The 24517-nt window shown below is 42.1% G+C and overlaps 1 protein-coding gene across 6 annotated transcripts in view; it reads left to right on the top strand.

Annotated features, from left to right (window-relative positions):
* LOC131689849 (protein furry) overlaps positions 1-24517 on the top strand; it is a 411320-nt gene that overhangs the window by 28189 nt on the left and 358614 nt on the right. For all 6 annotated transcript variants that reach the window (XM_058975189.1, XM_058975188.1, XM_058975187.1 and 3 more), the window contains 2 exons: positions 1655-2952; positions 16680-18200. In XM_058975189.1, the coding sequence (XP_058831172.1) occupies positions 1655-2952; positions 16680-18200 (2819 nt within the window). The remainder of the gene's footprint in view (positions 1-1654; positions 2953-16679; positions 18201-24517) is intronic.

The following is a 24517-nucleotide window of genomic DNA, read 5'->3' as shown; positions in this document are numbered from 1 at the left end:
CGACATTTCGGTAGCGAGGTCACTTTTGCGGACGACCTTCGTTGCTAACTGCTTTCGGGGAGCTTTTCCATCCGGTGGACTTGCGGATTGTCTGTTTTATATGGGCCATGGCACGAGAAATTCTGCTCTGCTACTGCCGATGCTGGCTGGCTAATGCTAATAGCACAACGACGGTCAAACGAATGATGTGAAAAACCGAACTTCCGTTGTATAGTCGCGCGAATACGCTCTAATATCGCTCTCTCGCACGTTTTCGTGTTATGTTCATTTTTCATCAGGGTTACCCCACACATTCACAATTTTTGATCACATTCTTTTTCTCATATGACAGATTTTTGACATTTTGATCTTTCACAGATTTTTGAAAGTATTGCGCGATTTTTCACAGATTTCTTGGTAATTTATTTCATATTTTTTGTGCGACCACCACCCCTGGTTGCTATACTCCGTTATCGATCTGGACTAGCTTAAGTTGCACAGTGAATCAGTAGATAACTATGCTTGGGAGTAGCGAAACATCTTTCAATGTTCAACTCCTGATAATCCTAAAGTGTTTATTGATCAATACCGACGCCGACCAGGCCCGAACGTAGACTAACGGGCTTTACTTACCTTCCGAACGAAGACGTGACCACAGATTTTTTCATCTCAGAAAAATTTCAACAACCTCGGCTGGGATTGAACCCAGACCAACTGGGATGGGTGGCGGTCACGCTTGCCACTCAACCACCGGCGCCGTCTCAACGAATGTTGCAATTTGGAAAAAAGGAAAAACAGTCCAACAATACACTCAAGTTTTTTTTACGCGGTTTTTTTGCGCGGTATTTTTTTTACGCGGTTTTTTTACGCGGATTTTGAAATTTACGCGGTTTTCATTTACGCGGATTTTGAAATTCACGCGGATTTTGAAATTTACGCGGTTTTCATTTACGCGGATTTTGAAATTTACGCGGTTTTCATTTACGCGGATTTTGGAATTTACGCGGTATCCATCAACGAGGTTCTCTTTAACGCGGATGCTTAAATTTAAGTGGTCTTCATTTACGCGGATTTTGAAATTTACGCGGTTTTCATTTACGCGGATTTTGAAATGTACGCGGTTTTCATTTACGCAGTTTTCATTTACGCGGCCTGTATCCCCTGCGTAAATAAACCTGAGTGTATTTCCAAAAAAACTATGTGTAAAAAGCGGCAAAATCGCATAGATATTATTTTCTCCATTAGATTTAATAAAATTCAAACAGTATTTTCGCAGAGCATACTAACTACAGAAGTAGTTAGTTTCTTTCAAAGGTAAATAAAATGAACTTAACTTGCTGGGGTAAGTTGGCGGGATTTCCGTGTCTCATTTTATATATCTATGAAAATGAAGACAATACATCAAACACTTTGAAAAATTCTGAGATGTTACAAAACAGTCTACCCTTGTATGCCACGTGTTCAAGTGCAGGTCTTCGTTTCATCTTACCCCACATTTTAACTTGCCCCGGTATATCCCAAATGCGTAAATCACTGTTGAGAATGTGGTGATGATGAGATATGCGTTGTGCTAGGGTTATTCCTAGGATTGTATTATCAAATTACGCAGCCCATTAAAATATTTTCGAATAGTCTATATAACATTCATTAACCATTTCCATCTTTTCATCAACAGAATCGCAATCCGGCCCCAGTGGGGACTACAACGTAAATGTAGTCAATCAGCAGAATCTATCGTTATCGGAGCCACCATCATTATCGGACGGTCTTTCGTCGGTTGGCGGCTCTAGTGATTCGACCAGTGTAATTACCAATGCGCGCAGTTCTGTTAATTTTACCAGCACACCAAAGCTAGGCGCCGATAGGAATTCAAAAAACGGTTCCCAACTGCAGCTCGCATCGCAAGCTGGTAACGGTTCCGGTCCCGGAGCTGGCCCGGGTGGGGGCGGTAGTATTGGCGATGTCAATTTAGTGGACGAAGGGGACACGATTACAATCGTCGAAAATCCTGCTGAGGTTGAATCGGTAAAATCACCCGTTATCACGACCAATACAAGCGTGCGGTTGAGTTTGCTTCCTTGGAATACACACAATCGGGCATCGGTTGTTCATACGAGTGCTTCCGTCGCGATCGATATGATGGCTGCCTTTGATGGAACAATGAGACCCGGCGAAATTGTTATGCGAACATTATTCGCTGATTTTACCGTGCAAGCGGAGAAGAAGATTGAGATAGTTATGCTGGAAAGTTCGGATAAAAATTTAGCTAAGTTACTGCAGCGGGGAGAAGACAGTCAATTTGATCAGCTTTTGCAAGCACTTGGCTCAGTTGCTGAACATTGTTTACCGTCGCTGCTAAAGGCATTGCTAGCTTGGCATCGGCATCAAATCTGTGATGGCGATATCAAACGCGACTACAAACGGTTAGAGACTGAACGGCAACCGATAGCGTCCAAATCGAATAACGATTTGGAATTTCAACTCCAACGACGAGAAGCCGCAGTAGAATTTATCTTTTGTTTGGCTTTGATTGAAATCCTACGACAATTTTCATTCCATCCGGGCCATGACGATATCGTGAAAAATATCGAAAACCTTGCCTTTCGTCAGTTCAAGTACAAAGAAGGGGTGCAAGCGTCTCCAAATGCTCAGTACAATCATATGATTGCGGATCTGTACGCTGAGGTGATTGGTGTACTGGCACAAAGTCGTTTCGCGTCGGTGAGAAAACGGTTCATGACGGAGCTGAAAGAACTTCGCAGCAAAGAACCGAGTCCACATACGACACACAGTATTATAAGTTTATTAATGGGAATGAAGTTCTTTCGCGTCAAGATGGCTCCGATCGAGGAGTTTGAGGCATCGTTCCAGTTCATGCATGAATGTGGACAGTATTTTCTGGAGGTTAAGGATAAAGACATCAAGCATGCGATGGCAGGACTTTTCGTGGAAATTCTAGTTCCAGTAGCTGCGGTAAGTGTGCATTAATTTAGTGTTTTTTGTTATTCATACATATTGCACAATTTATTGCAATATTGTTTGTAATAAGCAAACAATAGTGCGATAAATTGTGCAATATGTATGAATAATATAAAATGTAGTTAGATCTTTATTAGACTGGACAATATCTACTATCTTAATCTATTAAGTTTCACCTGATTGTATTTATTAAGATGAAACTTTCTTTTTTCCATTATAGTCTTCGTCCATCTCTTTCGAAAGCATATCAGTCAGTGAGTTGGGATGCGTTATACACATGTGTACACGCTCAAATTTGTTTCAATAACATGTTGTGAGAACACAATGCTTAAACCTTCCGGTACTCAATTTACATAAACACACTTCCAAGTGTCTATTTTTATATCTTGTCTATAAAATTCAAACATTCGTAATGGGTCATAACTCGCCCTACAATACCACTTTAAGTGATTTTTTTCCATTAGCTATAACGCGAAAATGATCATGATGGGCAAAGGACACTCAAAAAAATGTAAACGTTATGCCTATTGATTTTACACGTAGATTTTTGCAATTATCTGAACCCTCCCCAAGGTTTAGGGGTTTGACGGTATTGCAAACATCATCAAGCATCAATTGCTTTAAGATGGGTATTGCATTACGCCTCGATAGTGGTGCGTCGAGGAGACCGAGAGGGCTTATGCGCCTTTTTATGTTATATGTTTTTTCATACTCTGCACCTGCGCATACCAACGCTAAACCACTGGTCTATGCGCGGTGGCGTGACCGACTGGCGGATCGACGTAGATTGACTTTTGCTGTGTGCCGTGTTTGCAAATATTGTTCTATTGGTGGTATTCGTGGACGGGCCTCACGGAGGGAGTCATTGTGTATCCATTTATCGGTCGACATCGTCATCGTGCATTAAATTAAATTAATTTAATAATTAAATTAATTTAATAAAGTAGAATAAGTAGAAACCTATTAGTTGCAGCTTTGTGATAATCGTAGTTTTTCGTACTATTGTACAACTGCTATGTGCTAGTCGTGTGTTTATCTATGTATGTATTTGTCTGCGTATTTATGACAGTTGGGTCAGGGAATGGATGCAGAACTGACGTATATGATAGAATAGCGGCTAATGCTTCTGGTGATCAATCTGAGCATTTGGTTCTATTCATTCGGGAATGTCGGGTTGGATAAATTAGGGTAAAATAAATTTACCGACGCACGTGGGTCATCCATTCCCGGCCAGCATAGCATGATGAAAGTCTAACAGCATGCAATTGTCGTTAATGATAAACATACAACATTTGCTGCATTTAGACAAGTTTGATTACATGTTACATGTGTTTTTCTATTCTACTTCATTAGTCTGTTTCTTTTGTACATCTATTAGTTTGCTTTTCCATTATTTATGTATACCAAAATAGTATTGTTCAATTTATACACTGCTAGTCAAGCTGTTTGCATCTTTTTTTCTTTATTCGGCATGTTGTGATTCCTTTTATTGGTATATCTATACTATACGCTATCTATACTCATATAGGTACAAACGCTCGTGGCCACAAACCTGGCGGAATTTTTCTTGAAAAATTGCAATTCTAAAAACATCTGATCTCTTTAATTTTAGTCGTTTTCTTCAAGAAATTTTGTGAACAACGCATTCAATGTTGTTGGTTCCTAGGATGTCAAATCCCAAGAACGGAGCAGCCAATCGGCATAACTATTTTTCAATAGTATCGTCTATCGGACAACGTTTTCATTAAAACGATGGTTGCATCGACCATATAACTTATAGCCCCATCTTGTTTAAACCAAACTGGCCATAATTGCAAGTCAGTCCCATGTAGATAGGGAACCCTATGGAACATAGGATAAATATGCGATTATGGACAGTGAAGGTCTTCCCAACCTTGTGTAACAACAGTTGAAAGCAACTAGTCCTCAACTATGTCTCGATAGTGATCGCTAGTGATATTGACGTTGAATTCAGTATCAGTTTGGCAAAAATTAGGGTGCCGTTCACCTGCAAACAGCACTACACAGTCGCATTTTTAGGATGTAATGGGGTCTCCGAGATCATTTCTGGCTGTTCATCACACTAAATAAACAGTTGTATCTGCTTTCATTTCCATTTGACCAAACATGATTTTTGGGTAGCAAATGCAACTTACAGATGCTGTTTATACCTTTCTCAACGGAAAGGTTTAGGTCCGGACGGCCGGGTTTCATATACCATTCGATTCAGTTAGTTGAGCATGGTAAATGTCTGTGCGTTTTTTGTTAGAGAAGGAAAAATTGTACAAAAACCAACAACTGGTTGAACGGCTTTGAGCTGCCACCCGACCCGCTAAAACAATTACTCTTGCACGGAACCTGATTCCTCCCCGGTACTATCTAACGGCATTACTTTCAGTAGGATTATAGCACACCTTCTAGACACACTACCAGCTTTTGACCATTCATACACGTGGTAAATTATGTATGGCAGTAGGAAAGCTAGCTGTGGGTCGATAATTAGTGCTCTTCCCCTACGAGGACAACCTGGGCGGCAAACTTCACGTTTATGGCATTTTTCCGATGTCCTCCGCCAGGGTGATGCAGATAGGGATCATTCCGGCGATAACACATACTGCCCCCGACGATATTATTCTGTACGTGATCGTGACTCGTACAGCGATCAACCGGAACGTACTGTTCAACTATTTTCACGGTTCTGCTTGGTTTTCAGCACCGCACTGCTTTGCAGTTAATGACCTACAACACCTGCAGCTTGACCCCGTTCGTTCAGTTCTCGATCGCGTCCTTTGTCTCCGTCACAGACACCTGCACATCTACAAGTGTTTCATTCATCACCGTTAGTGACACGTTATCCGCGAAACTCGCGATTTTCCAGGGCAGCCGCAGTGTCAAGACATCATCGTACATCCCGTTCCAAAGCCGGACGGAGAATGGAGGCCGCCCGCTATCAGTCGCATTGACTTTCGCCCTTCGTTCGTTTCGTATAGAAGCACTCTGTTCTGGAAGTAGCTTTTTAGGATCCGGCATATATAGTCGAGAACTCTCATTCTGTGCAGCGCTGCAGCGATGTTAAATGCATTCTTCACATCTATCGTCACCACAGCACAGTATCGATCTCCCCGTCGCCTCCGTTTAGATGCTTTATCTGCACTCTCGAGCACTGTCCGAATTGTATCCACTGTCAATGCTACTTTGCGGAATCCCAATTGCATCTTGAACAGCCCGTGCTCGCTTTCCGTGCATTTTGCCAGTGTATTAAGAATGATTCATTCCAGGAGTTTTCCGAGTGTATTCAGCAAACATGTAGGCCTATACGAGGCCAGATCGCCCGGTGGTTTCCCTGGCTTTGGTAGCAACACCAGCTTCTGTTCCTTCCGCATTTCGGTGAAGTTGCCTTCATCTAGGCACGAGGTATGCCCGGATCGCAGCTTTCAGGACCATGTTGGTATTCCATCAGGACTGGGGGCTTTCTTTGATTTCAATCGGTTCGATGCTTCTGCAATCAGTTACCGATCTCCGTGTTTACCCCCTTCTTCGCCGCACGGTGTTGTTAGCAAGCTGGTTAGATCGTGCTTCGGGAAGTGACGCTTCTCCAGATTAACCGGATACATTTCGGCTGGTTTCGACGGGCCATTCATTTTCGCCATCACGCCTGGTTACGCGTCGGCCCAGCGATTGCCGTCTTCTCGGCACAGCTCCTTGTGGTAATTTTTTCCCGAAAGGCTGCCTTGAACGCCTCTCTATCTGGTTCCGATACTGCTCTCTGAACCCGCCCTCTGACCCTGAACGCCGTCACAAGCCGTCACAATCCTTCTGGTTAGACCAGCCGCATCCTCGGTCCCGCCGTTCGGCCGAAATGCTTTAACGAAGAGGTCTTTGTTGAAAGCTTTCGTCTACCATTTTTGTCTGCTGGTCATCCTTCTCTGTGCTTCAGCAGGGTTCCGTTGGCTGATACGGTCGCTAATGGCTGGTGGTCGCTAGCGTCTACTTCTCGCATACTCTCCAATCCATGTTCGCCGTCAGTGAAGGGGTACAGAATGTGATGTCGTTTAAACACTCCCTCCTGTATCTCCGAAATGTGCTAACGGAGCCTTCATTGCACAATCGTGCGTCTAACTTCGCTAGAGCTTCCTGCATGATATACCCTCTTGTATTGGTTATTTTACCACTACCAACGCCAATGACAATCGCCTTCGACCGATCAACCGCTCGGAAAACTGATCCACCATTAGGTTGAACTACTCCACTGTCCACCTTGGAGAAGCGTAGCTGCTGCACACGAAGATGCCGTTGATTTTGGCGATCACGAAGCCTTCATATGAGCGTTCTACCACTTCTTGAATGAGGAATCTGCTCATAACTTGTATCGCAGTCGTTCCCGATTTATCCGACACCTGGCTACCGCCATCAAGGGGGACTTGATATGGCTCTGCAATCAAAGCAACGTCACATATCGTTTCTGCCGTTGACTACCAACAACAGTTGCTGTGCCGTGCACTGCTGTTTCAGTGTACCTCTCAACTCATCTTTCGTCCACACCTTTTTGGGTACGCCTGGTTTTTATCACGTTTTCTCTCAAATCCCTTAACTGCGGATCCTCTCTGACCTTTTTGAGGAGAGCTTCATACGTCGTCGCGTCATTGGCTTTGATGATCACGGCTTTTCCCGTTGGTGCCTTCTGGCGAGCCAGAGGTTTTACTTTCCTCTTCAGCTCCATTTTTACATTTCTTATAAAAGAAATGTATAGAATTCGCTCAAACTTTCAAGATTTTTTCCGAGGCCCGGAGGGCCGAGTCTTATATACCAATCGACTCAGCTCGACGATTTGGGACAATGTCTGTGTGTGTGTGTTTGTGTATGTAACGGACAAATTCCCATTCGTGTTTCTCAGCAATGGCTGAACCGATCTTATCCAAACCAATTTTAAATGAAAGAACTAAAAAACAGTATGAACGCTATTAATTTGTTTTTGATTCTGATGCTTAGTTTCCAAGATATGAATGTTTGAATGCGCAAAAATGGCGTTTTTTGCAGTTTTTTTTAAATTATCTGCCGAAATTGACAACATAGATTAACAATTTATATGTTTTTAGACAGCTTTAATGAATACCTTTCGAATAAGCTATAGATTGTTGAAATCGGACTATTACCAAAAGAGATATTTAACATTAAATGCGGACGAAAGATTTTTATCATTTCCCATTGCCAGAAATATGACCAAAAACATGTAATCTATTATTAACGCCAAAACGGCTTATTTTAGGTCAATAGTATCTTCGGAGAATTTAATGGAGGCAATATGCCCTTTCTTTTGGTATTGTGCTTTTGCTGATTAATCCCCCTATAGGTGAGATATTTTCACAAATTTTCTTAGAAGTGATTATATCGAAATGATGCCTTCAGCAAATTTGTAGCTCTTACTTTTGCGAATAACTTTACTGAAGACTTCAAATATCCATTTTGAATACTTTAAAAGTTATGGCTTGTTGTTTGTTGATTACTCTTTGTCGCCTATTTATTGTTCAATATTCATTAATCCATTGAAATAAGCCAAACATTATTTCGATAAAACGAATTTTGTATTTCATTTTACTATCTACAACCGCTAGAAATAATCACCGAACACTTCCAAGTTGTCTGGAAGGAACTTGATAACTTATCAGTAAAAAAATGTTCATTTGTGCGAACCTTCTGACTGCAATTTTTCTAACTTATAACCATCGGATCGATCTGAAACATATCGGAAAATGAAAAGCGAAATAAATAACTCCAAGCAACGGCGTAGCCAAGAGAAGGTTTTGGGGTTTAACACCATACAACCCCCCCCCCCACACCCAAAAAAATTGGATTGAAGTTGAAAATTTATTGATGCATACTGATTTAATTCAATATTACAATAACAATTATCTGATCCGTAGATTGATAACCTGTTGTTGTAAACATCATGAGGACTTTTGATAAATTGTCGGAATGGGGTCCTGATATGTAACTGATCTCTTGGTCTTGATTTCACAGTTGTCTAATAGCATCACTATCAAATTCCTGCCTGAAAACATTCCAATAGAAAATTCCAAAGTTCTGTAATCGATCATAATCCTCAGATTTATTTTCAAATTGATCTCGTTTTTGTAGAGATGTACTGTAATAAGGATCTTTATTTAATAGGAAGCGAAGTTAAAATTGATTTAATGTCTATGAAACATAGAACTGCTCACCAAAAAATGCATAACTTTCAACATTTGCTAAAAATGTTTTTGCCTTTCTCATTCACTCTAAAATTCGTCGATCTAATCCCGACCGGGAGGGCCGAGTGTCATATGCTAATCGACTCAGTTCGTCGAGATCGGAAAATGTCTGTATGTGTATGTATGTCTGTATGTATGTATGTGTGTATGTGTGTATGTGGAAAAAATATGTGACCTCTGTTAATCAGAGATGGCTGGATCGATTTGCACAAAGTTAGTCTCAAATGAAAGGTACAATCTTCCCATCGGCTGCTATTGAATTTTTTATTGATTGGACTTCCGGTTCCGGAGTTACGAGTTGAAGAGTACAATCAAAAAAAAAAATTCAAAATCAATTTTGTATTTTTGATGCCAAATGACATTATAATGCATGAAACATTGAGATTTGATGTAAACTCGAAAAAATAACGTTTGACAAAAATTGATTTTTTTGGACTTTGGTACTTTTTTGCTCTGTTACCATTTTCTGAAAAATTAATTCTGCGCAATTTTAAAACTTCAAAAATTACGGTTTCGGAATTATGCCGTTTAGACATTAAGATCGATTTTCACCAAACCCCCACCAATTGTAAAATTGGTATTGTAAAAAAACGTAAGGGCGATACTTCAATGCTGATAGGTGGGACCGAAAAAGTAAACAATCGCCAAAGGGACTATATACTATATATACAATCATTTTGTCAATTTCAATAGCAAACACAAATTTTAATTTAATAATTTCAAATAAATGTAAAAAACACAATAGTTCTTAAATAGGAAATAAAACCAAGTCTGGAAATATGCACTGTTGATTTTCTTTGAATGGTGGGTTTTTTCAAGAAAAAGCGTCGATTTCTTAATTCTCAGTCGCGTAGGAAATTTGAGTAAAGTATAAACTTCAAATCGATTCAAAAATCGATTTTTTTTTGGCTCAGTACGATATACATAACCCCATTAGAAAAATCAGTTTTCCCACCACAATGCATTGATTGAGGAATTTAGATATTTTATTAACAGAGCATTAGCAATAATTCGTTTGTATGTCTATTTTATCGGCCATTTTTTCGCTTTCCCATTAATTTGGTTTGAGATTTCTAGCACTGATGTTGTCCTATGCTGATTTGAGCGATTCTCTGTGTCCTACCACAATCCCATGTAGTATGTGTTATCAAAAACATCGCGAAGCATCAAGTTCTAAATGTTCTCAAACTATATAATATCCGAAGAGAGTGATAAGAGTTATAAGAAATGTCTCATCACACTGTTAGGTGGATTAAAAGCGTTTTCTCTTTTCTTTTCGCTTTTGCTGTTTCCCGTGTTTCTTCTTCTGACTGATTGGCGTCCTTCCCTTCAGTAGTAAGAGCGCCATCGCGTGTTTATCTTGGACCCCCCATAGTCTTCTGGCTCCTGACGAGGTTCTTTTCTTCTTTGGAGCCACGGAAACTGGCCTGTTCCTATGTTTCTCCTGCTTCGGGGGCTAGTAAGATAGGTAGCCTTAGCCGACGCCAATGCTCGCTCAGCTACACAAGCCCTCAGCATTGCCGTGTCATACGTAGTAGCCTCTTGTGACCCTATGGTTTTCGATCCAAGCAGGGCGCTAGTGTAGAATCGGGAATGGTCCAACCGAACCTAGTACCACCAAGCAATTGATGACGAGTTTTGACCGTACCCGGAGAAGTGTCATGGTTTTGAAGGGACAGAGGTATCCGTGCTGTTAGCCCATTCGCCATTTTAAGTCGGTGTTATCCTTTCTTACTCAGGAAGTAGAACAGCACGCCTATCAGCCCAAAGTCGCCATCCAATTCATGATCCATGTCCTGTCCGTCGACGTTCGCAATGACCAGTATGCCGTAATCAGGATGATTCTGACATCGATCCTGATATGCCGGTTAGCTCTCCGGTTGAGCTAGGGTGCTTTTATTGCTAAGATCTTTAATTTATAGAAACTAAGGGTCTCAGCAGAAGCGGCACAGATTAGCTTCGTCGAAGCTGCGTTCTTATGGCATTTTATAGAGGTTTAGTAAAGCCCAATGCTGCTCCAACTATGTGTGTATGTATGCGTCTGTGTGAAAATGTCACTTTTCTCACAGATAGCTGAACCATTTTCACAAACTTAGCCTCAAATGAAAAGTACATCGGCTGCTATTGAATTTTCAGTGGATCCGATTTCCGGTTCCGAAATTATAGGGTGACGATCGAGTACGATAACGCAGCAAATTCTGATTTTAACGAATTCTGCAATGAATGTAAAAAGGTGATAATATTTCCTAAATGTGACCACAACTGCTTGGATTTGTAGTATGTACTAGCCCTAATAAAAGTTATATGGTTAAATAGCTTAACGACGTGTTCAGCATATCGCCCAAACTATATATGGAATGGTTTTACCATATGGGTTATAATACGTGTATAGTTTCTTTTTATTAGGGAGGTCTCTAATAGTCATTCAAAATCTCTTTGGTCACATTTGTCATCATCGACGGTTCCGGAAGCCTCGGCGGAAGCATAAAAATTTTGAATAACAGTTAAAGGGCGAACACGAAATTATTGCGACACATTCAACAGGGCATAACTTTTTTACCATTGGGTAAAAATCAACCAAATTTTGCACACTTTCTCATTGATATGTATTGTTTACATGCTGTCAAACTCGTGTTTTTCGATTCAATGAACATGGAGGTGAACCAACGCGAGTCGAGAGAACAAATTATTTCCAAACACCTGGAATTTCCTGACCTGTCGCACCGGCAGTTGGGAAAAATGTTGAACATTCACCATTCAACCGTCTTCAGAGTGTTGAAGCGGTTCCAGGAGCGGTTGACGTTGGACCACGGCAAAGGAGCTGGAAGAAAACCGGGACCGGAGAACAAAAAGACGGAGGGAAAGGTGAAGCGGATGATTAAAGCAAATCCCAACGTCTCAAGCCGTGATTTGGCTAAAAAGATCGGCATGTCGCAGAGCTACGTCCAGAATGCAAAGAAGAGAGCTGGACTACATATATACAAGGTACAGAACTTCCCAAACCGCGATGAGCGGCAACAATCGACGCCTAAAACTCGGGCACGGAAGCTCTACGAGAAGATGCTGACAAAATATGGCTGCTGTGTGGTGGACGACGAAACGTATATAAAAGCCGATTTTAAGCAAATTCCGGGGTTGGAGTTTTTCACCGGCAAGCGCAAATTCTATGTGGACGACAAATTTAAGAAGAAGAAAATGTCGAAGTTCGCCTCCAAATATCTCATTTGGCAGGCCATCTGCTCTTGCGGACTGAGGAGTGAGCCTTTTGTGACAAAGGGCACAGTAAATGGCGAGATCTACAAATCTGAGTGCCTCGAGAAGCGCATTTTGCCGTTCTTGCAGCAGCACGACGAAGCTCTGCTATTTTGGCCAGATTTGACATCATGCCACTATTCTAAAAGTGTGCTGGAGTGGTATGAGGCCAATTCTGTCGATTTTGTTCCAAAGGACATGAATCCGCCAAACTGTCCGGAGCTGCGCCCGGTGGAGCAGTACTGGGCAATGATGAAGCGGGAACTTCGGAAGAGCAAGAAGACAGTCAAAGGCGAGAAGGACATGTTAAGAAAATGGAATCAAACAGAGAAACTGGTACCGGATGACACTGTAAAGACTTTGATGGAGGGCTTCAAGCGAAAATGCGTTCAATTTTACACTCAAGGCTCCATCAATTAACTTTTCTTTTGATTTTTGAAGTAAATATATGTATTAAACTACCCTAAAATTTTGGTTTGATTTTAAACATTATAAGAAAATTGGCATGACATTTTCGGTGTCCCAATAATTTCGTGTTCGCCCTTTACATCTCGGAGATGGCTAGACCGATTCGATCAAACATAGTCTCAAATGAAATGGTTCCGGAGCAAAAAGGTAAAAATGTTGCTAAAATGGGAAATAAAAAACTTGCATTTGCAGTTCTAGGTCATTCACGGCCAACCGTAGTTTCGTTGACCAAATTTACCACCATAGCTGGTTCTGGAAGTGCCCCAGGAAAATGGCCAATGTTTGAAAATAAACATAAAAAACAAAAAAAAAATTGACAAGAATCGACTTTGCTATTTGGATTTTGTCGGATATTTTCGGAAAAAATAAGAATAAGACAAATAAATAGATTGATTGTTTGGTTTATTTAATGGCGATTTCGCTTGAACCCGAAACTGAGTCAGGTTCTAACCCCAACCGCTGTTAGTTCATACATTTTGACAGCAGTTGGGGTTAGAACCTGACTCAGTTTCGCTTCAAACGAAAACCACATAAGAGTGGTTTTAAATTATTATTCATTCGCCACTCTGGAATTTGGTTTTTCGTTTACATTTCATTTTAACATAGTTTTTTTTTAAATTAGTTTATACATCTCCGTATCCTTTAAGAAGCATAGAAGTTGTTGTTCCTTACCTGGATCGTTGCTTAGCGTATCTCGGATGGAATCTCCGATTTGATGGTTTTGTCTCGCATTGTGGTAGATGGGACATCGGAGTAAAGCTTGCTCCACTGTCAGTTGAACCGCACAGGTGTCGCATTGAGTTGGTCTCCCGTTGAGGTAGAGTTCCTTGTGCGTTAAGAGGGTATGGTCGGCTCTAAGTCGAGATAGGATTTGTTGTTCCCTTCTTACTTTTCTATCAGTCCATTTTTCGAAGTTTGCTTTTATTTTTCGAAGAAACACGGATCGATTTATTGTCCATTATCTTAAAACTTCCTCTCTTATGAATTTGGAAGAATTTCGCTTAATGTCCGGACCCGGTACATATCTCGTTAGTAAGGTTCCTCTACGTCCGGTAGCTGCTAGATGATCAGCTTCGTTGTTGCCGGTGATCCCGCAGTGGCCAGGCATCCAACAAAGAGTTGTGTTATATGCTAGTTCAATGGCTTGTATCCAGGGGACTGGATCCTTTTTCCAAGGCTTGGAGTACGCTAGCGGAATCAGTGTAAATCACGATTGGGTGGTTGGGGTTCGTCGTTTGTTTGGTTAGTGCAGTGTGTATGGTTGCTGCTTCTGCTGAGAAGATGGAGTAAGCATTTGGTAGCCTATAGAAGGTTCCATATTGATGTTGCGCAATTCCAATTCCTACTCCATACTCATTTTTGGATCCGTCGGTGTAGATAGCCGTATGATGCGTGTACTTTCGACTGTGATTTTCTGTGAAAATTGCGACTGTTTTTTTGGGGGGGTCTCCTGCTTTAACTTTGTCTTTGATCGCCCAGTCGATGTTGGGTTTATCTTGATCCCATCGTAAATCCCATATATGATGTAACCTGTATATCGGGGGGTGTGCGGCAGTTGGAAATTCATTATAAATCTTAGTAGTTATTTATTCGGTTGGGTCGTAGTTCCCTGTCGTTTTCTCCAGTATTCCAACGGTTCTCTGTATTATCGAGGTTGCTGCTATTACGTCGAATGGAAGGGTTCCGGCTTCAACGCAGCTGCTAATTGCGGGGGTACTTGGCAGTAGTCCAGAGCAATTTCGCACCATTTTATTGTAGACCGGCACAAGTGGATGCGCAAGTGTTGTAACAAGACTGGCGAACGCTCTCGACGAAATTTCAACACCGTATAGAAGTTTACTTGTGAGTATACTGTTACCTACCTGTAGGAGGGATTTTCTATTCCCGTTTAGGTGCCGCCCGCTAATTGTTTTGACTAATCGGCTTCTCGATTCTGCCTCCTTTTTAACATTAGCGAAGTGGTGTCGAAACGTAAAGTTCCGGTCTAGGGTGATCCCGATGATTTTATTGTTTTTTTTTAAATGTAATAGTTGACCCGTTAACAGTGATTGGTCGTCTCTAAGGCTGATGTGATAGTTGGCAAAGGTGAGAGATTACGGATTTTTCAACTGACATGCAAAAGCCTACGCTTTCGGCCCATTCTGTACCTCTTCTAATAGCAGTCTGCAGTTTTAATTTGTTTCTGTTGGCGTTTTCATCGGTGGCAACTAAGACGATGTCGTCTGTGTATACCAGAATGTAAACTAAATGTGACCGTAACTGCTTGGATTTGTAGTTTTATGGTTAAATAACTTAATGACGTGTTCAGGATACCATCCAAACTATATATGGAAAGGTTTTACCATATGGGTTATAGTACGTGTATAGTTTCTTTTTATTAGGGAGGTCTCTAACAGTCATTCAAAATCTCTTTGGCCACATTTGTCATCATCGACGGTTCCGGAAGCCTGGGCAGAAGCATCAAAATTTTGAATAGCAGTTTCATCTCGGAGATGGCAAGACCGATTCGATCAAACCTTGTCTCAAATTAAATGGTTCTGGAGTTACGGGTTGTGGAGTGTGGTCACATAGAAAATTCCGATTCAAACCGATACTGCGATGAATGCAAAAAGGTAAAAATGTTGCTAAAATGGGAGCCAAAAAACTTCCATTGGCAGTTCTAGGTCATTGACGGCCAACCAAAGTCTCGTTGACCAGATTTACCACCATAGCTGGTTCTGGAAGTGCCCCAGAAAAATAGTCATTCTTAAACATAAAAAAAATTGACAACTTTGCTGTATGGATTTTGTTGGATATTTTCGGAAAAGTTAAGACAAGAGAAACAAAAGGAATGACACTGAAAGACGGATAAGTATTCTAGAGCAAATTCAAATATAAACTTAGAACGGAAAAACTAGGACTAGGTAGGCTCATATGGACATGATCAAAAGGAAATTTGTAGAACCATTTGCCTTCTGCTGGTAGGAGTTGGGCTTTTCACCCATGTTCGTTCATAGAACATTACTCATCATCATGTTTTACCTTCGGCGATACAGTACAACCTTGCGGCACTTAGGACATAGTAACAAGAATTGACTTTTTGGGACAAAAATCAACGATTTTGCACCTTTTTGCCATTCTCAAATAAAGAATGGCTATGCAATCAATCTATGTATTTGTCATTTAAACTCACACAAGTTTCTCAAAGTTGTCTGAACCGATTTAGAAAAACATAGTTTTAAATGAAAGGTAACTCAACGATGCTCGAATGATGTAATACATATTGAAATGGGTGCAACATTACTTGTGTTGAAGGTTCAAATCACTAATGACCAATCGAAGTAGCTTCGACAACATTGGCCACCTGACCTGATTTCCCATACAAACCGTTACAATCGTAATACCTCAGAGGCTAAAAATATATTAAAATAGTTATCAAATTACTTCGATCCACAGGTCTAGATCACTGATTGCCAATCAAACATTCTTTGAATATCTTGTCCACTATCGACAATTCTGGAAGTCTCGGATTCGGGGCATATTCTACAATTAAAGTTCTTCGGTGATGACTTAACCAATTTACTAGCCATGCATAGATAGACATTGATCTTCGTTCTGCTGCAATTTAAACAATTCGATAGTCTTTCCTATTATCCTATCCCTTTTGTTTTTTGGTATCAGTTTGATAAATCAACTAGTTCCGCAGTAGTTTTTCTTAAAATTGTTGTGTAGATACTCTTAATAACATACGTATTTTTTTGTTCTCAATTTCAGGCCGTCAAAAACGAAGTCAATGTGCCATGTGTGAAAAATTTCGTCGATCTGCTGTACTCACAAACACTGGATGCGTGTACCAAGTCCAAACACAAGCTAGCATTGTTTCCATTAGTAACGTGCTTGCTGTGCGTGTCACAGAAATCATTTTTCCTTAGCAATTGGCATTGTTTCTTAGCCATGTGCTTAAGCAATCTGAAAAACAAGGATCCCAAGATGAGTCGGGTGGCACTGGAGTCATTGTATCGGTTGCTGTGGGTGTACATGATCAGAATCAAATGTGAATCTAACTCGGCGACTCATTCACGCTTGCAAAGTATTGTAAATTCATTGTTTCCACGTGGCTCCAAAGCGGTTGTACCGAGAGACACTCCGCTGAACATTTTTGTCAAGATTATACAGTTCATAGCCCAGGAACGGTTGGACTTTGCTATGCGTGATATTGTATTTGAGCTATTGTGTGTTGGTCGCCCTATTAAAATTATTATGACACCCGAACGAATGAGTATCGGACTGAGAGCATTTCTGGTTGTGGCTGATTCGCTGCAGCAAAAAGACGGCGAACCACCAATGCCGAGAACGGTTGGTGTTTTACCCTCTGGTAATACACTGCGAGTGAAGAAAACCTACTTGAACAAAATGTTGACGGAAGATACAGCTCGAAGTATTGGAATGTCCAACTATTTTCCACACGTGCGACGTGTTTTTGTGGATATACTGAGAGCGCTTGATATTCACTGCGGAAGACCTTTGATGATGACGATCAACCAAAATCTGAATAAAGAACCGGACGAGATGCTGACCGGCGAAAGGAAACCGCGGATTGACCTGTTTAGAACTTGTGTTGCTGCTGTGCCAAGAATCATTCCAGACAATATGACTGGTCACGAATTGGTGGATATGCTGTCAAGGTTGACGATTCATATGGATGAGGAACTACGAGCATTGGCACACCAATCGCTGCAAACATTGGTCGTCGATTTTCCAGACTGGCGGCAGGATGTAATTCAAGGATTCACTCAATTCTTGTCAAGAGATGTTGTCGATACATTCCCACATTTATTGGACAACGGACTGCGAATGCTTTTCGCATTTCTGACAGTTTGGAAGAATGCTATTAGCAATAGTAGTACCAACAACAGTAACAATAACACTCTGAACACAAAAGTAGGCTCAAATACTGCGGCAGCCCAACGAGTTGTGTTTCATCAACAGCAACAACAGCAGGATTCTGGTTTTTCTAAATCGCTACCACAACAAAACATGTCATCCCTAAATGCTGCCACAATTAATTCGAACTCAAGTGGTAGCTCCGGAATATCATCGATTACGCAAACGACCACGATTGCAGCAGGGGGCAGCACCGATTCCACGGGACACAGTTCAGCAATGGCGGGAAGTAAGAAAAATCACGAGCAACCGCTGGCCACAACCATGCATTTGGTGGAGGGTTTCGCATTGGTGATGCTGTGCAATTGTCGACCCGCTCCGCGGAAATTCGCCGTTAACATTTTGAAGGAGGTAAGTACATTCTATGTTCATTGAGTGTAATAGCTTGAGGTTGCGTATTTAACAGTTTGACGTATTACTTAGGTGCATTTTAGTTTTTCTTAAAAGGCCTGCAGTTTATCCAAACATTTTGTCGTATTGTATAATTTTGAACCAGTGGTATTCAAAATGAAGAGCGTGGTTTTTTTGGCTTTTGGTAATTGAAATCAGGTAAATGAACTAAGCAGTAGACACACATTGTACATGCGTAATATGTTTCGCGTTGGCTTATCACGGCACTATGCAAAAACCCGAATGCCTAATTTGCTAGGGTGGGATGGGAATGAAAAATAAAATTATTGGTGTCAAGCTCATACGAAGGATTCGTGATTGCCAAAATTATTGTCTACGCACCCCTTAAATGGACGGTAGAGCAGTTCCATCGGATGCTAGATAAGCTTACTGGAGAGCTAGCCGGACGAAGACCGGTAGTCATCAGAAAAGATTTCAATGCTTGGGTAGTGTAGCGGGAAAGCAGACATACCTTTATTAGAGGATATAGCCTGTTGGAAGCTCTAACCAAACTGGATGCTAAGCTGTGCAATGAGTGCACCAGCACAACTAGCCCAGGTTGACACCGCAGTTACCTACATCAGGGGAGCCTTTGTTCGCCCTGCTTCGTTTTCCTTTGCGATTAACTGTGGAGGAGAGCTAGGCTCGTTCGACTGATCCTCCCCAGTGAGAACGGTACTGGTGTCACTTGGGTTTCTTTTTATTTAGCCGAGGAAGCGAACGGCTCCTTGGCGATTAGCTTCCGATATCCGGCGACCCAACACCACAAAACACTGAGCACCCGGACCACGGGCAGGCACTTTCGACGGAAATCTACCGTCGCATACGCGCACTGAACGTTGGTTACGGTGGCGGGAAATTGTCCCGAAAAAAACAATTTTCTGAACGTCTTTTCGTTGCCGTGGTCCGTCTCTTTCTGATCAAAACTCGATGGCCTCACTCGATCAAAACAAACCCGACACCACAAAACCGCATCGCCGCATAGCTGTCATCTCCCTTGCAGCATAAACAGCAACCAATAGCAAGAGGAGAGCGGTGACCTACCTAAGCCCTATGTTATTAATTTACAAACATAAAACAAAATTTACTACACCTATCTGCACGCACAAAACCGTTCACAAACGCGAACCTATGCAAAAATTTACAAACTAAATGTGAACGGTATCGAACAGCGGTGAGCATAGCTTTCGTAAACAAATACACTCTACGGAGTGTATAGCCAAAAATAGGTATATTTCCATCCAGTGCTAAATTGTCACCCTGACGGGTTACACCGTAGCAGGGTTCTTTCCGAAGCACGGTCCAATGATATGGTCGATTATACCGTATAGCGAGGTAGAGCGGGACGTTGCCGAAGTGATACAAGTCTCTAACGAGAAACTCATCGCATTGGCAAAGGGTTCGGAGGTACAGAAAGCGATCGGATCAGATGGAATACCCAACATCGCATTAATAGCCGCAATCCAGACACTTCCGGGTATGTTCAGAAAGTGTTTCAGTTCAGATTCCGGAAGAGTAAGTCTACAGTGGACGCCATTCGGGCAGTGATCGAGATAGCCGACATGGCGCGTAAACAGAAAAGAAGAGTCAATTGATACTGTGCTGTGATAACAATAGACGTCAAAAACGCGTTCAAGAGCGCAAGCTGGGAAGCCATTGCAGAATCACTGTACAAAATGAGGGTCTCTGGCTACCTGTGTAAAATTCTAAGGAGTTATTGCCAAAACTGAGCCCTGATCTATGAGTCAAACAGAGAACAAAAATCGGTTAGAATTACGGCAGGAGTCTTGCAGGTCTCTATCCTGGGTCCAACGCTTTGGAAAGGGATGAATAACGGCGTTCTGACGCTTTAGCTGTCTAGGGGTGTAGAGATCGTCGGTTTCGCGGACGACATCTTAATATCGGTACTGGGAGAGACGCCGGAAGAGATGGAATTGTCGGCGATGGAGGCAATCGACAGGATTGGACACTGAATGCATGGAGTTAAGTTGCAGATAGCTCACCACAAAAGGGAGTTACTATTGGCCAGAAACTGTAAAGTGCTGCAGCGAGTAGTATCACTGCCGGAAAGCACGTCATAGTCTCAAAGTGGGGGCTGAAACAGCTTGGCGTAACGATCGAAGAGCGACTGAACACCAAGGTCGACTATGCCTGCCAGAAGGCAGCCAAAGCTATCAACGCTTTAGCCAGAATTATTCCGAACAACGCCGGGGCAAGTAGTAGCATGAGGCGTCTTCTGGCTATCGTATCATCGTCGATACTGAGGTCCAGAAGCCCTGTGTGGGTTGCGGCGCTGGAGATACAGGGGAATCGAGTAAAACTGAGTAGTACGTTTTGGCTTATGGCCATGCGGGTCACCAGTGCGTTTCTCATCAGAGGAATCGCTGGAATGATCCCTATCGGCATCATCTTAGTGGAAGATAACGAATGCTATAACCAGAAGGAGACCAGGGGAATACGAAAAACAATGAGAGCTTACTCGATAGCCAAATGGTAGCAAGATTGTGATTCGTTCGAAAAAAGCAAGGTGGACTCACAAACTTATACCGGTTCTCCCGACCTGGGAGGCATGGTGAAGTAATCATCTATCTGACGCAGTTCCTTTCTGGTCGTGGTTGTTTCAAACAGTACCTTCATCGGATTGAACACGCGGTGTCACCTTTTTGTCCGGAGTGTATAAACGTGGAGAAAACAGCGGAACATGTGGTCTTCAAATGTCTGAGGTTCGAAGCGACACGCAGATTCCTGAAACGGGAGGATCGGACATCAGTCCGGATACGTTTATCCGGACTGATGTCCGATCCTCCCGTTTCAAGCATACGCGGTCAACAGAGTGGTGATGTACTTCAGGCGGTGAGAGCAATCACCGCCGGGAAACTCCACCGAAGTAGGCTAGATCCACCCCACCGACGGGGACTACACGAGTTGACTGCGACAGAGCACTGAATATGGGACGCTACGCTCCATCCAGAATCGCAGGACCTACCACGGCACCCTACCGATTGGTCCGATACAAATATAGAGAATAACTAAAGAATTGGTGTCGGGAGAACTTCTTTCGCCGGGGAACTCTCTGTTGGCGTAAGCTAAATTCACCGCCGGGTACTAAACTGAGTAAACCGCAACGAGACACCACCAGTCGCGGGTCGTCGGGGCACCAGCGTACAGGAATCGCCGAACTGACATCGGCGCCTAGCTGGTTGGCTCGCCGGGGAACTCTTCGTTGGTGGAAGCTAGATCCATCATCAGGGACTGAACCGAGTAGTTCGTGAGCAGGTCGGGAGCTCGACGAGGAAGAGGTACTAAATGGCACAAGGGACCGAAGGACCAATTCTCGACTTGAAGCTAGCTTTCTTACTGCCATTCAGAAATTGGGAATGCAAATCACCTGAAATTAGCCACGGCGTGAAGAGGAGTTCCGCAATATCGCAAAGCCGTCGGTGGCCAACTGAGGCTCTATGGCGGATGTAGGTGTAAGCAATGCAAAGGTCTAAACGCGTTCCTTTAGTTCTTGTTTGGCAAGCGACAACTTCATTGCTTGGTACCGAGGAAAGGTTGCTAAAAGTATTTGCTCTTCTCGATTTAATGGAATAGCATTAAAATCGCGAAAGTTCAGATGTATTTCTGAAGCAAGTCATGTTTTGCATAAAGCAATTGCATCGCATTTTAAATTATTTATTAAAATTTTAAAAGAATCGATTTTTGGGATAATGCTTCTGCAATTTCATTGTAGAACAGTGATACTATCCGCGACCTCGTTCGATGAAATAACCATCGAAGGATACAATCGCTGAAAGGAGGGCCATTTTGCAGTGAACTGAATCAAGAATGTTTTTATTGTGGGGAGAAAGCTTATCAAGATGCTTCGAAGGGAGAAATAATTAAAATTGGTAAAATACGGTTCACAATGTTGGAGACTTTTATTAATCCAGCGCTGGTTTCATTATCCAGCTGAGACATGGGGACACTTGGGGTTTTTGATGTCCTAAGAAGTGCTGGGAACTCCTTTTCTAAGCTAAGGTTTCTAAGACTGGAAGCTACTTGCTTTCTAGCTACTTATTTTTGGCGGACCTTGAAGGGACCCTTTTTGGCCTTTACAGCGAAGCTTAGGAGAGGAAATGTTTTCTATTGCTTCTAGGTACAGCAGAAGATGTTTTCTTCTGGGGTTCATCAAAGTCATCTTTGTCAGTAGACAAGTTAGTATCGATGTTCGTATGGTCCAATGGCATAGCTATTTTTAGCATTTCTGCAAAAGATCGCTTAGAGCGTCCCTGAAGGGAGCGCTTAAGATTGTGCTCGTGGTAGTTTGTTCGCGGGGCGTGTCGGAAGAACATGTGGGTTTCCCACACAGAGTTTTCAACATCCCTTCCACAGGAATCTTCTACATGATTCCCACCATATGCCCATACCGAACCTTATTGTTACAATGGCAGGTTGTATGTCCCAATTATGACCCGCGGCATAAAAATGCAAACAGGTAGACGTACCTTATCAAAAAGGAGGTAGTTGGGTAGAGCAGACTCTAGTATTTTCACTAGCTGGAGCATTGGGTCTTTAAAACAGCCAACCCCATGTGTCATCAGATCCTCGCAATTCAAACTCGAACTGGAGGCGACCCCACCGACTTTAACCCGATTTGATACATATGCTCTGTACTAGGTCGTAAAAGGCCCGTTGTCAGCAATATCATTTGCCTGATTCAAACTATTTTTTTATTTCGATTATAGATGTTTTAACCTTAAGGTCATTCGCTTGTTCGAGTTAGAAAAATCTCTTATGAAATTTTTTTAACCCTATGTGCGGGGTCGGAACTCGAACCGAGGTGCGCTGCGTACAAGGCAATCGATTTACCAACTACGCTACGCCCACCCCCTGATTTAAACTATTTACCACCACCCGAAGCTTATCAGAGCGTGTTTTCGATATTTCTGTTATGGCTGAATATCGTTCCGTCAGAACTCGAGAAATCTGCAATCAATCCAAACCCTTGTGTTTTTGGCCTAGAAGAAGATTATGTAAGGCCTGGTGGACGAGCATGGATGAAGGTTGAGCCGGGAAGCCGATTTTGTTCGACATGTATCTCACCTTGCCACAGGAAGTTATTTTATACGGGCCTCTTTCCCAGTGCACGTTTATAGGAGAATCAAGATGGGAAAACGTGATATAGTAGCGGAACTTATCTTCGATAACGGTATCCAGGCATCTGACAAGAGACAAAACACTGCTACTGCTCTGCTGATCGACTAACGGCTAACGCGCACACACAAATGAAGAAGCTTTACAACCTCGAAGAGGCGGAGAAAGTTCAAGATAAAATTGAAAGCGGATTAGCACTATTTTTATCGCTATATGTTGCTTACAGAGAGGCGACGAGAAGCTGAGCTGGGGCTGGTGCTAACATTAAGATGCGTGTGAGAAACTGGCTTGCCTAGCAAATCAATTGGAGCCTGTCGCAGTCAAAGGGCAGTTGATGCAGATCCGCTCGGCTTTCACTTTGATCATCCCTTCAGTTTGCTGCAAGCAGGTTTCTCGCATCTCGCATCCTATTGTCAGTATCAGCCCCAGCTCAACTTCACGCCGTCACTCTGTAAGCGGCCATACATGACACGGTCTAGAAAGATCGACTTCTCGTTCCGGGAGTTACCGTACGAATGTGAGAATGGACTGATTAGAATTACACGAGTCTTCCTCAGGGCTTATGTCGCAGCCCCATACTCCATAATTGATTCAACTATATAGTTGAATCATCAGACCATGCAATTCAATCATATATTCACACGCGTCATAGGTGTGTATTGATGATAAAATATGTATTGCGTGTCATAATCGTGCATGGAAAATTTTCCATAGAAAAAAATCATCAATTATTAACTTTTATTCATATTCATATTTGACTTCATTTGGTCTATAACCAATCAGTGAGATGCATTTTGAAGGAAATGAGTTAGGGAATCTGGAAAAATAGTTATTTTTGATTACAGTGTTGTCAAATATGCTAAATTTCCAGTTTACAACCTAAACTGCATTTTTCTCTCAATTAGTGTATTTTTGTTTTAAAAATGTGTTTCTCGTATAGTTCTACACATAAAAACATATTAAGCATCAAGATAACTTGAGCCAATCCCCAGACATAGTCATTTCAAGCACGTTTCCCGCTATATCTCAGTAACTAAGCAGAATGTCAAAATTCTGAAAAACGCCACTACGTAGAGATTTTTTAGACAAGTAATGTGGCATATCCAACTCAGTTTGCCCCAAAATGGCGTTTGTCATAAGAT

The sequence above is a fragment of the Topomyia yanbarensis genome, chromosome 3 (assembly GCF_030247195.1).
Source record: "Topomyia yanbarensis strain Yona2022 chromosome 3, ASM3024719v1, whole genome shotgun sequence".
NCBI classification, from domain to species: domain Eukaryota; kingdom Metazoa; phylum Arthropoda; class Insecta; order Diptera; family Culicidae; genus Topomyia; species Topomyia yanbarensis.
The sequence above is the reverse complement of the archived record's forward strand: the minus strand, read 5'-3'. Positions and strand labels throughout refer to the sequence as shown.